At 49.8% G+C, this 11,625-nt stretch overlaps 1 protein-coding gene across 1 annotated transcript; it reads left to right on the top strand.

The window, feature by feature from the left end:
- Window positions 1-1,951: 1,951 nt before the first annotated feature.
- On the top strand, window positions 1,952-4,302 carry LOC116530960 (interferon lambda-1-like). Its single transcript, XM_032249559.1, has 5 exons — window positions 1,952-2,122; window positions 2,467-2,544; window positions 3,576-3,725; window positions 3,828-3,911; window positions 4,006-4,302. Exons 1-5 carry the CDS (start codon window positions 1,952-1,954, stop codon window positions 4,114-4,116), a joined length of 594 nt encoding a protein of 197 aa, XP_032105450.1. The 3' UTR covers window positions 4,117-4,302.
- Window positions 4,303-11,625: the final 7,323 nt, after the last annotated feature.

The raw sequence follows: 11,625 nt of genomic DNA, 5'->3' as shown, positions 1-11,625 counted from the left end.
TGGTGCGAGTCCCAGCATTTTATTTATTTATTTATTTATTTGTTTATGAGACAGAGTGTTGCTCTGTCACCCAGGCTGGAATGCAGGGGCATGATCTCAGCTCACTGCAGCCTCCGTCTCCAGGGTTCAAGCAATTCTCCTGCCTCAGCCTCCTGAGTAGCTGGGACTACAGGCATGTGCCACCACCTCTGGCTAATTTTTGTGCTTATAGTAGAGACGGGGTTTCACCATGTTGGCCAGGCTAGTCTCAGACTTCTGACCTCAAGTGATCTGCCTGCCTTGGCCTCCCAAAGTTCTGGGATTACAGGCGTGAGTCACCGTGCCCGGCTGCAAGTCCCAGCAATCGAAAGCCAGAGAGCCTGGAGTTCTGACGTTCAAGGGCAGATGCAGTGTGTCCCAGCTCGTAAGAGAGAGAAAATTCACCTTTCCTCCGCCTTTTTGTTCTATTCAGGTCCTCGGCCGATTGGATGGTCTTCCTTACTCAGTCCACTGAGTCAAATGCCAGTCTCTTCTGAAAGCACCTCAGAGTCATACCCAGAATTAACGTGTAATTCTGGTAAACTTAACCAGTCAAGGTGACACCTAAAATTAACCATCATAATCATAAAAATAACTACTCATAGAAACATTAGGAGCATGAACTGAGTTAGTTAACAAGACAATCTTAAACCAGTGACAGAAGCTCCCTCTTGGCCAGGAGCAGTGGCTCGTGCCTCTAATCCTAGCACTTTGGAAGGCTGAAGCAGGAGGATGGCTTAAGGCCAGGAGTTCAAGACCAGCCTGGGCAACACAGTGAAACCCTCACCTCTACAAAAAAAAAAATAATAAATAATAAATAATAAAATAAGGTGGTGGCTCACACCTGTAATCCCAGCACTTTGGGAGGCTGAGGTGGGTGGATCACCTGAGCTCAGGAGTTCGAGACCAGCCTGGCCAACATGGTGAAATCTTGTCTCTACTAAAAATACAAAAATTATCCAGGCATGGTGGCACACACCTATAATCCCAGCTACTTAGGAGGCTGAGACAGGAGAATCGCTTGAACCCAGGAGGCAGAAGTTGCAGTGAGCCAAGATTGCGCCATTGCACTCCAGCCTGGTCAACAAGAGTGAAACTCCATCTTCAAAAAATAATAACGATAGCCGGGCGCGGTGGCTCACGCCTGTAATCTCAGCACTTTGGTAGACCAAGGCAGGTTGATCACGAGGTCAGGAGATCAAGACCATCCTGGCAAACATGGTGAAACCCTGTCTCTACTAAAAATACAAAAATTAGCTGGGCGTGGTGGTGCGTGCCTATAATCCCAGCTACTCAGGAGGCTGAGACAGATTAGTTTGAACCCAGGAAGCGGAGGTGGCAGTGAGGCGATATCGCACCACTGCACTCCAGCCTAGTGACAGAGCGAGACGTCTCAAAAATAATAAAAATAATAAAATTTTAAAAGAAGCTTTTTTTTTTGAAACAGGATCTCACTCTGTTGCCCAGGCTGGAGTGCAGCGGCACAATTTCTCTCACTGCAACCTCCGCCTCCCAGGTTCAAGTGAGCCTCCTGAGTAGCTGGGATCACAGGTGCAGGCCACCACACCTGGCTAACTTAAAATAAAAAAGAAATTTTCTCCCTGCCGCTTAGGTAGCCTTATCCATAACCTCAACCTCCCTCAGGGACTTCCTGAGGCCAGTTGCCTGAGAGCCACCCAGGGAGTAAGAAATTTACTTTCCCTTTCCTTTTTGATGCAGCTCCCAGCTCATTTGCCCCCACCCACACCTGTTCCCTCACCAGGCTCCCCGACTGGCCCCACCCACTCATGCCTTTAAAGTCAAAGCGGAAATTCTCATTTCCAATTACCTTTTCACTTTACATACATCATCCTGGATTGCTCATCTTGGGCATTCCTCATTTCCCGGCTAAAAAGCAGAGCCATGCCGCTGGGGAAGCAGTTGCGATTTAGCCATGGCTGCAGCTTGGATCGTCACGCTAGTGACTTTGGTGCTAGGTTTGGCTGTGGCAGGCTCTGTCCCCACTTCCAAGTCCATCACTACTGGGAAGGGCTGCCACATGGACAGGTACAAATCTCTGCCACCGCAGGAGCTAGAGAGCTTCAGGAAGGCCAGGGATGCCTTGGTAAGTGCCTGTTGCTATGGGCTAACCTCCACTACAGGGTCTGCTAATGTGGGCTAGCCTCTAGCCTTCCAACTATGGCGAACCTCTATCCTTCCTGCACTGGGTTAAACCCATGCTGTCAGCCCAACTTCATCTTTGCTGCTCTGAGCTAGCTTCCAGCCCTCCTGCTGCGGGCTAACCTCTGCCCTGCTACTGTGGGCTAACCTCTAGCCTTCCAACTATGGCGAACTTCTATCTTTTCTGCACTGGGTTAAACCCATGCTGTCAGACCAACTTCATCCTTGCTGCTATGACCTAGCTTCCAGCCCTCCTGCTATGGGCTAACCACTACCCTTGCTCTCTAGGAAGAGTCATTCAGGCTGAAAGACTGGAATTGCACCTCTCCTGTCTTCCCCAGGAATTGGGACCTGCGGCTGCTCCAGGTGAGCTGGATGTCGGGCCACCTTCACCCTTACCTTGACCCTCTCCCCTATCTCCTTAAGTGGCCCCTCAGCCTTCTTCATTTCCTGTGTCCTTCCCTCTCTTGGACCTGTCCTCACCTGTCCTGTGGCCCTGCCACTTCTCAACTGCTGTCTTGACTCTGTCCTTCCCCTGGGTCCTTTTATCATCTCCTGTCAGCCCCATTTCCCTTGCTGGCTCATCTGTCCCTGTCACTTCCGCTCTCACTCTTTATTTCTCCCCCAAATGTCCTCAGTCTCTCTCCAACCTGTACCTTTCATCCTGCACCACTTCTCCCTGTCCTCAGTACTGACTCTCTCCCTCTCACCTGTCCCTCATCATCTCTCCCTGACATTCATCCAGCTCATGATGCTCCCCCTTCACCCTTCGTCCACCCCTCTCTCTATTTTTTTTTTTTTTTTTTTGATCCGGGTTTTCTTTTTTGGGCCCAGGCTGGAGAGCAATGGCACAATCTTGGCTCACCACAACCTCCGCCTCTTAGGTTCAAGCGATTCCCCTGTCTGAGCTTCCCGAATAGCTGGGATTATAGGCGCCTGCCACCACACCCAACTAACTTTTGTCTTTTTAGTAGAGACGGGGTTTCACCATGTTGGCCAGGCTGGTCTCGAACTCCTGAGCTCGGGTGATTCACCTGCCTCAGCCTCCCAAAGTGCTGGGATTACAGACGTGAGCCACTGGGCCAGCCCCACTCTACTTCTCTGAGCATGCAACTGTCCCTGTCACTGCACTCCAAACCCGTTTTCTCTTCACCCGTCCCAGCAGCCCCTTCAAGTCCCCCTTCCTTTGTCTCCATTTCACTTATCCCCTCACCTGCCTCCTTGGCATTCCTGACTCACCTGTATCCTTCCTCATGTCTTCTCCCTCCTGTCTCCTTCTCCCCAGACCCCACACCTGTCCCCAACACATGCACCGAGTCACCGACCCTCCCTGGGACTGCCTACCTGTCCCTACTAACTGAGCCTTCCCTCACGTGTTCTTTCTCACCTCTTCTCAGGTGAGGGAGCGCCCCGTGGCCTTGGAGGCCGAGCTGGCCCTGACGCTGGAGGTTCTGGAGGCCGCTGCTGACAATGACACGGCCCTGGGGGACGTCCTGGACCAGCCCCTTCACACCCTGCACCACGTCCTCTCCCAGCTCCGGGCATGTGTGAGTACTTGGGGCCCGGGCACCAGGTCTGTGAGCTCTGAGCAGCAGCTTCCCCTGTCCTGGCCCAGCTCTGCCTCATACACCACCCTCCTCTGCACACAGGTCCAGCCTCAGCCCACGGCAGGGCCCAGGCCCCAGGGCCGCCTCCACCACTGGCTGCACCGGCTCCAGGAGGCCCCGAAAAAGGTGAGTGACCCAGGAGGGGAGACACTGGGGTCTGGGGAGCCACTGGGAGACCAGACCCTGGACAGCTCCTTACCCATCCCCTCCTCCCCTGCAGGAGTCCCCTGGCTGCCTGGAGGCCTCTGTCACCTTCAACCTCTTCCGCCTTCTCATACGGGACCTGCATTGTGTCGCCAGCATTGTGTCGCCAGCGGAGACCTGTGACTGAGAACCTCGACCCACCCCGCGTCCACCTGACACACCACACCTTATTTATTTATGTGCTGAGCCCTACTCCTTCCTTAAATTATTTCCTCTCACCCTTTATTTATGAAGCCGCAGCCCAGACTGAGACCTAGGGCTGAGTTTATTGTTTTATTTTTATACATTATGCATGAATAAACAACAAGGAATTGGAACCCTCTGCAGTAGGTGAATTCTTGAGTGTATGTGTGATTGTGGGTCTGTGACTGGGTGTGGGTGTCTGCGGGATGCAGGCAAAATTTGTGACTGGTTGTGTATATTTGTGTGTGCCTGACTTCTGTGACTGTGTGTGTGTTCGTATGCATGAGTGTCTGCCTGAACTTGAGCCTAACCGAAGGTACATAACTGTGAGTGTTCATGCCCACATGTGTGCAAGTATGTGCTTGTCCTGCTGGGCACGGTGGCTCACGCCTGTAATCCCAGCACTTTGAGAGGCCAAGACAGGCAGATCACTTGAGGTCAGGAGTTCAAGACCAGCCTAACCAACATGGTTAAACCCCGTGTTTCACCATGAAAAGGGAAGGAAAGGAAGAAAGAAAGGGAAGGAAGAAGGAAAGGAAAGAAAAGGAAGAAGGAAAGGGAAGGAAAAGAAAGGAAAGGAAGAAGGAATGGAAAGGGAAGGAAAAGAAAGGAAGAAGGAAAGGAAAGGGAAGGGAAGGAGAGGAAGAAAGAGGGAGGGAAAAGGAAAAGAAAAGAAGAAAAAGAAAAGCTCTCAGGATGCTACAACCTGGAACCTGACCACAATTCTGTGAGAAGCTCAGACATACAGAGAGGCCACATATACGTACTCCATCGGATAATCCCAGCATATCTTTTGAATTATGCCAGCTCAGGAACCAGACATGTGCATGAAGAAGCACTTAGATAATTCTAGGTCCCACCTGGAGTAGAGCCCATCACCACTGGGCCCTGATTAAGTTCCTGACCCACAGAAACTGGGAGCATAATAATATTTGTTTTATGCCACTGAGTTTGGTTTGTTATAAGGCAATATTGGGACAGTGAGACAGCCACCAGTCCATCACAATTCACTGTGAGGTGTGTCATGAGAAATTTATTACCAAAAGTAACGCATCAAAGTTTCTTTTTTGGGTCGGGGAGAGGGGAATAGGGTCTGGGGCTCTGGCGCCCAGGCTGGAACACAGTGGCGTGATCTGCAATTTGTCTCAGATAACTGCAACCCCCGCCTGCCAGTTTCAAACCGTCCTCCCAGCTCAGCTTTCCCAGCAGCTGGGACTAAAGGTGTGTGCCTCCACGCCCGCCTAACTTTTGTGTTTTTTGTAGACATAGGGTTTCATCATGTTGCCCAGACTGGTGTCGAACTCCTGGGCTCAAGCAATCCTCCTGCCTCGGCCTCCCAAAGTGCTAGGACTACAGGCGTGAGCCACCGCACCAGCCCCACCAAAGTTTCTGAATGGTTGACTTTTTGTCACATGATAGGGATTTCAGAATGGAATTCCATTCTATAATTCTATGACTCTCACTTCTTTGCATTCTTTGTTGTGTGTGTTTGATGGTTTGTGATCGAGTCTCGCTCTGTCGCCCAGGCTGGAGTGCAGTGGCACGATCTCGGCTCACCTCAACCTCCGCCTACTGGGTTCAACTGATTCCCGTGCCTCAGACTGCTGAGTAGCTAAGATTACAGGTGCTGGGATTATAGGCATGAGCCGCCACACCTGGCCTACTAAGGGCTTCTTAAATTAATTTATGCCAGGTGCAGTGGCTCACTTCTGTAATCCTAGCATTTTGGGAGGCTAAGGCAGGTAGATCTTGAGGTCAGGAAATGGAGGCCATCCTGGCTAACACAGTGAAACCCCGTCTCTACCAAAAATACAAAAAATTACCCAGGCGTGGTGGCATGCACCTGTAGTCCCAGCTACTCGGAAGGCTGAGACAGGAGAATAGCTTGAATCTGGGAAGCAGAAGTTGCAGTGAGCCGAGATCGCGCTGCTGCACTCCAGCCTGGGCGACAGAGCAAGACTCCATCTAAAAAAGTAACAGAGCCTGGCAAGGGGAGAGTCCCATACATGTGTTTGCCGCCGTTACTCTTATTATTTTCACATATTTTTCTTCCTCAATACAAAAAGAACTCCTTCCTCCTTGCTCCCTTCCTTCCTGCTTAGTTCATTGATATGAAGATGTGAGACCCAGAGCTATGGCAGCCACTTTGTGACCAGAAGGTAACAAGTTGAGGGTGTGAAGCTATCATTCTGAGGAAGGTAGAACAAAAGAGTAGAAGACTGGGTCCTTGCTGATATTAACAAGCCTTTGCACCAAACCCTGCAATCCCCTAACTCCAGACTTACTCTCAGATGACATCACCGAATGCCTTTATTGCTTGTCATGTTAATTGGATTTTTCTGTTTCTTGCGGCCAAATGTATCCCCACAAATTCATCTCTGCATGGCCAGCACTGAACCCAGAGAAGGTGGTCAATTAATATTTCATAAAAATTTTAATCATATAGGACATGTCTCAGCCCAGGCATATGAGCCTCTTCAATTATGAATGTTGCAATGGAAAAAAAACAGCAACAACAACAACAAGTTTGCAAATCTCTCTTGGAGATGCCAAGTCCTCAGAGAAGAGATTTTGAGCTGGATATATTTTGGTTTTGCCTGACCAGCATCCATTACTCCTGGTAACAGCCCCTCAATTTTCCTTTAGAAATGACCTCCTTTCCCACTCCCTCATTTGGCGGGACATGTGACTCCAATTTGATTGATTAGAGCAAGCACTCCATCTCCAGAGCGCAGTAACAAGCCTTCCCTCCTTCTCTCTTGTGATGGCCTTTGCTTAAGCGGTTCCCCCTGCTCAGGACGGTTCCCATCATTCTCCCCCTACCACGCCTTCACCTGGCTCATTTTTACAATATTGCCTTCTCCTCCAAAACTTCTGTATACTACACCAGGATTTCTATTGCTTTTGTTTATTTTTTTTTACTTATTTATTTTATTTATTTATTTTGAGACAGAGTCTCTCTCTGTCACCCAGGCTGGAGTGTAGTGGCACAATCTGGGCTCACTGCAACCTCCACCTCCGGGCTCAAGTGATTCTCCTGCCTCCTGCCTCAGCTTCCTGAGTAGCAGCTGGGATGACAGATGCCCTGGTAATTTTTTGTATTTGTAGTAGAGATTGGGTTTCACCATGTTGGCCAGGATGGTCTCGATCTCCTGACCTCGTGATCTGCCTGCCTCTGCCTCCCAAATTGCTGGGATTACAGGCGTGAGCCACCACAGCCTGTTTTGCTTTGTTTTGTTTTTGAGACAGAGTCTTGTTCTGTTGCCCAGGCTGGAGTGCAATGGCACAATCTCGGCTCACTGCCATCTCTGCCTCCCAGGTTCAAGCAATTCTCCTGTCTCAGCCCCCAGAGTCAGTGGGACTACAGGTGCCCGCCACCATGTGCAGCTCATTTTTGTACTTTTAGTAGAGAAAGGGTTTTGCCGTATTGGCCAGGCTGGTCTCAAACTCCCGACCTCAGGTGATCCGCCTCCCTCTGCTTCCCAAAGTGCTGGGATTACAGGCGTAAGCCACCACACCTGGGCTCTATTGCTTTTATATGCTCACCAGGCTTTCTTATTTTTTTTGTTTCTTTTTTGAGCATATAACAGCAACAAGCTTTCTTTGTTTTCTTTTTTTGTTTGTTTGTTTGTTTTGGTTTTTTGTTTTTTTAGCAACAAGGTCTTGCTCTGTCATCCAGGCTGGAGTGCAGGGGCTCGATCATAGCTCACAACTGCCTCAAGCTCCTGGGCTCCAGGAACCTCCCCACCTCAGCCTCCTGAGCAGCTGGGACTACAGGCGCATGCCACCAGGCTTGGCTAATTTTTTATTTTTTATTTTTATTTTTGTAGAGACAGAGTCTCGCCATGTTGCCCAGGCTGGCTTCCAGCCCCTAACCTCAAGTGATCCTCCCACCTTGGCCTCCCAAAGTGCTGGGATTATAGGTATGAGCCACCACGCCCAGCCAACAATATTTCTTATCCTACTTTTTCTGGTATTAGCTTCAACCACATGTAATTGCCAATACTCTATAATGTCTGACCTAAAAAAATCGCAAGTTCATATGGTTCAACCTAATATTTAGCAATCCCCCCCCTTCCCAGGACACACAACCTGGACATAGGACCCATCTACCCCCAACCTGGCCAATCAAAGCATTCCATGCAGGGGTTCCCATGTGACCACAGCCAGGCCAATCAGAGCCCTTCCCTGGGATTTTTCTCTTAGGACTAGAGATTCTGCCATTTTATCTCTGGGCTCTGGAAAGATTGAGTCTGTGTCTGTAAGTAAGTGACCATTTTCCTCACCACATGCAATTGAAAGGGATAAATCTGTGCTGAGAGAAGCAGACAGGAGAGATGCATAAGGAGGGTGTCTTAGTGGGGTTGAGTCTGGGTTCCTTTCTCTAAAGCCCTGTTCCTTGTAGCTTTGCACACCCCCACCCCACTTTCTTTAATTTTTTTTTATTTTATTTTTTTTGAGACAGTCTTGTTCTGTCACCCAGGCTGGAGTGCAGCGGTGTAATCTTGGCTCACTACAACCTCCACCTCCCGGGTTCAAGCAATTCTCCCGTTTCAGCCTCCCAAGTAGCTGGCATCACAGGTGTCCACCACCACACTCAGCTAATTTTTGTAGTTTTAGTAGAGACAGGGTTTCACCACATTGGCCAGCCTGGTCTCGAACTCCTGACCTCAGGCGATCCCCCTGCCTCAGACTCCCAAAGTGCTGGGATTATAGGTGTAAGCCACCGCACCCAGTCTTTAATTTTGTTTTAGAGACAGGGGCTCACTATGTTTCCGAGGCTGGTCTTGAACTCCTGGACTCAAGCGATCCTCCCACCTTGGGCTCCCAAAGTGCTGGAATTACAGGTTTTAGCCACTGTTTTGAAGATAAGCATACCTCACCCTGAAGCTAGGGTCTCCGTGGAAATCAGACCACATACCACCCCTGGCGAAGGCCCTTCATTGGCTTCCCACGGCTCCGAAGAATAACATGTTAACTCTTGACCATACCTCACAAAGTTCTGTAGAACTTGCTTGCTTTTCCCACCTCCCTCCTCTCACTCTCCTCACTTCAGTCCAGATACACTGCCTTCAACACATCAAGCACACTACTTCCTAAGGCCCTTGGCATATGCTGTTCCCTTTGCCTGGAATGCTTTTCCCTGCTTTTCTCACAATGAATTTATTTAGCTCCAACATCACCCTCCTTGACCCCGCCCCTAAAGCCGGCCTCGAAGTCATTCTCTATGCCATCATACTTTTTTCATTCTTGGCATAGCATTTATTTACCACTGGAATGCACTGTTTACTTATTAGTTTTTGTTTGTTGGGTCTCACTCTGTCACACAGGCTGGAGTGCAGTGGTGCGATCAGGGCTCATTGCAACGTCAACCTCCTGAGCTCATTTAATTGCTTATCTGTTTATTTCTCCTCCCTCTAGAATATAGGCACCATGGCCAGGCACAGTGGCTCATACCTGTAATCCCAGCACTTTGGGGGGCTAAGGCGGGCGGATCACCTGAGGTCGGGAGTTCAAGACCAGCCTGACCAACATGGAGAAACCCCGTCTCTACTAAAAATGCAAAATCACCCAGGCATGTGGTACATGCCTGTAATCCCAGCTACTCAGGAGGCTGAGGCAGGAGAATCACTTGAACCCGGGAGGCGGAGGTTGCAGTGAGCCGAGATCACGCCATTGCACTCCAGCCTGGGCAGCAAGAGTGAAACTCCGTCTCAAAAAAGAAAAGAGTGTAGGCATCATGGAGCAGGGCTTTCTTGCTTTGTTTCATCTATTTTGCTCACTGCAATAGCCCCTACATAGGACCAGATACATAATACGGGCTCAATAAGGCTTTATCAAGTGAATGAGACAGTATTCCCAATGGTTCCGTGTGCAGGTTGGAGGCAGAGCTTTCTAGTCATGGCTCTGCAGTTAACTGGCTTTGTGATCTTGGGCATGCTCCTTAATGTCTCTGAGCTTCAGTTTTCTCATCTTGAAAATTGTGAGCGCACACTGCGTATATCTGTGCAGGCTTTAAAAGCAATCATGCTTATTATCGGAGTAACTCTCTTTCCTGACCATTATGTGCCATGCACTGGGTTGCATGTTTTTTTTTTTTTTTTTTTGGTTGCAGTGGCACGATCTTGGCCCCTTCTGCCTCCCAGGTTCAAGCAATTCTCCTGCCTCAGCCTCCCGAGTAGCTGGGATTACAGGTGTGCACCACCACGCCCAGCTAATTTTTGTATTTTCAGGAGAGACAGGGTTTTACCATGTTGGTCAGGCTGGTCTCGAACTCCTGACCTCGTGATCTGCTGACCTCGGCCTCCCAAAGTGCTGGGATTACAGGCGTGAGCCGCTGCACCTGACAGGTTGCATGCTCTTTATCCATGCACCAGGGAGGGTTTGGGAGCACTGCCGTGGCATGAGGGTGGCTGGGTCCCTGGTTGAGGAAGGCTCCTGGCCTGTGATTCTCTGGCGCCTCTGTCCTAGCTGCCTCCCACCCTGTCTGCCTATATCCATCCCCCTCCCTCCTGCTCTGTTTCTATTTCTGTCTTTCTCTCCTCCTCCCCTGGCCTCAGGGGGCCCCTGGCTGGCAAGAAGCCTTCCTCCTTCTTCCCCAGGATCAGGAAGGCGTTTTCACTGCAGGGCCCCTGCAAGGGCTGGGATGTCTGTCCCTCTCCTCCCCCAGCCAGCTTTCCTTCCCCAGCCACAGCCCTCAGCCTCACCTGAGAAACTCTCTTCCCACGCCATCTTCCATGCCCTCGCCGACTTCTTCACCAGGGTCCCTCAGATTCCAGGCAGAGCCACACAAGAGCTCTTATCCCCGCGCTCACCAGGCTGGCTGTGGATATCCAAGCTCCGCTGAGGTCATGGGGGCCATTCCCCAGCCTCTGGACACAGACTCCAGAGGCAGCATAGTATAAGGAAGGGTACAATCAAACTTCCAGCTCTGCCATTTATTCATGTGGGGGATGGAGGGCCTTGGGCAAGGGACTTCATCTCTCTGTGGTTCAGGTTCTTGTCTGTAAAATGGGACCAAGAAATCTACCCCCCCACCGAGTTGTGAGGTCTCAGAGGATGGAATCAATATTCAATAACTGCTCAGCAGTAGAGTGCTGTACTTAAGAGTATTGAAGTTCAGGGAATGTCACCCTGAAATATGGCCTGCTTTGCTGATTATCTTAAAGGCACTTCGAGATCAGCAGATGCTGGAAGAGGCTTTCCTCTGATATCTTCTTATCTGCCTAAAGACCAGACCCACCAAAAAGAACACAATTGCCTTCTGTCCTATCCCTGACATTTCATTGTCTTTAACAGGAAAAAAAGACAGACAAATGTAACCACATCTGGATGGACTTTGTCGCAAGAAATTATCTGGCAGGCTCAAATTCTAGAGACATTTACAAGCTAATTTCTCTCTCCTGGATCCATTCATTTTCTCAAAAATCATTTACTACCCCTCAAAATTGCC

Source organism: Sapajus apella, unplaced genomic scaffold (genome assembly GCF_009761245.1).
Source record: "Sapajus apella isolate SASKATOON/1434 unplaced genomic scaffold, GSC_monkey_1.0 scaffold68, whole genome shotgun sequence".
NCBI classification, from domain to species: domain Eukaryota; kingdom Metazoa; phylum Chordata; class Mammalia; order Primates; family Cebidae; genus Sapajus; species Sapajus apella.
Note: the sequence above shows the minus strand (reverse complement) of the source record. Positions and strands in the feature narration are given on the sequence as shown.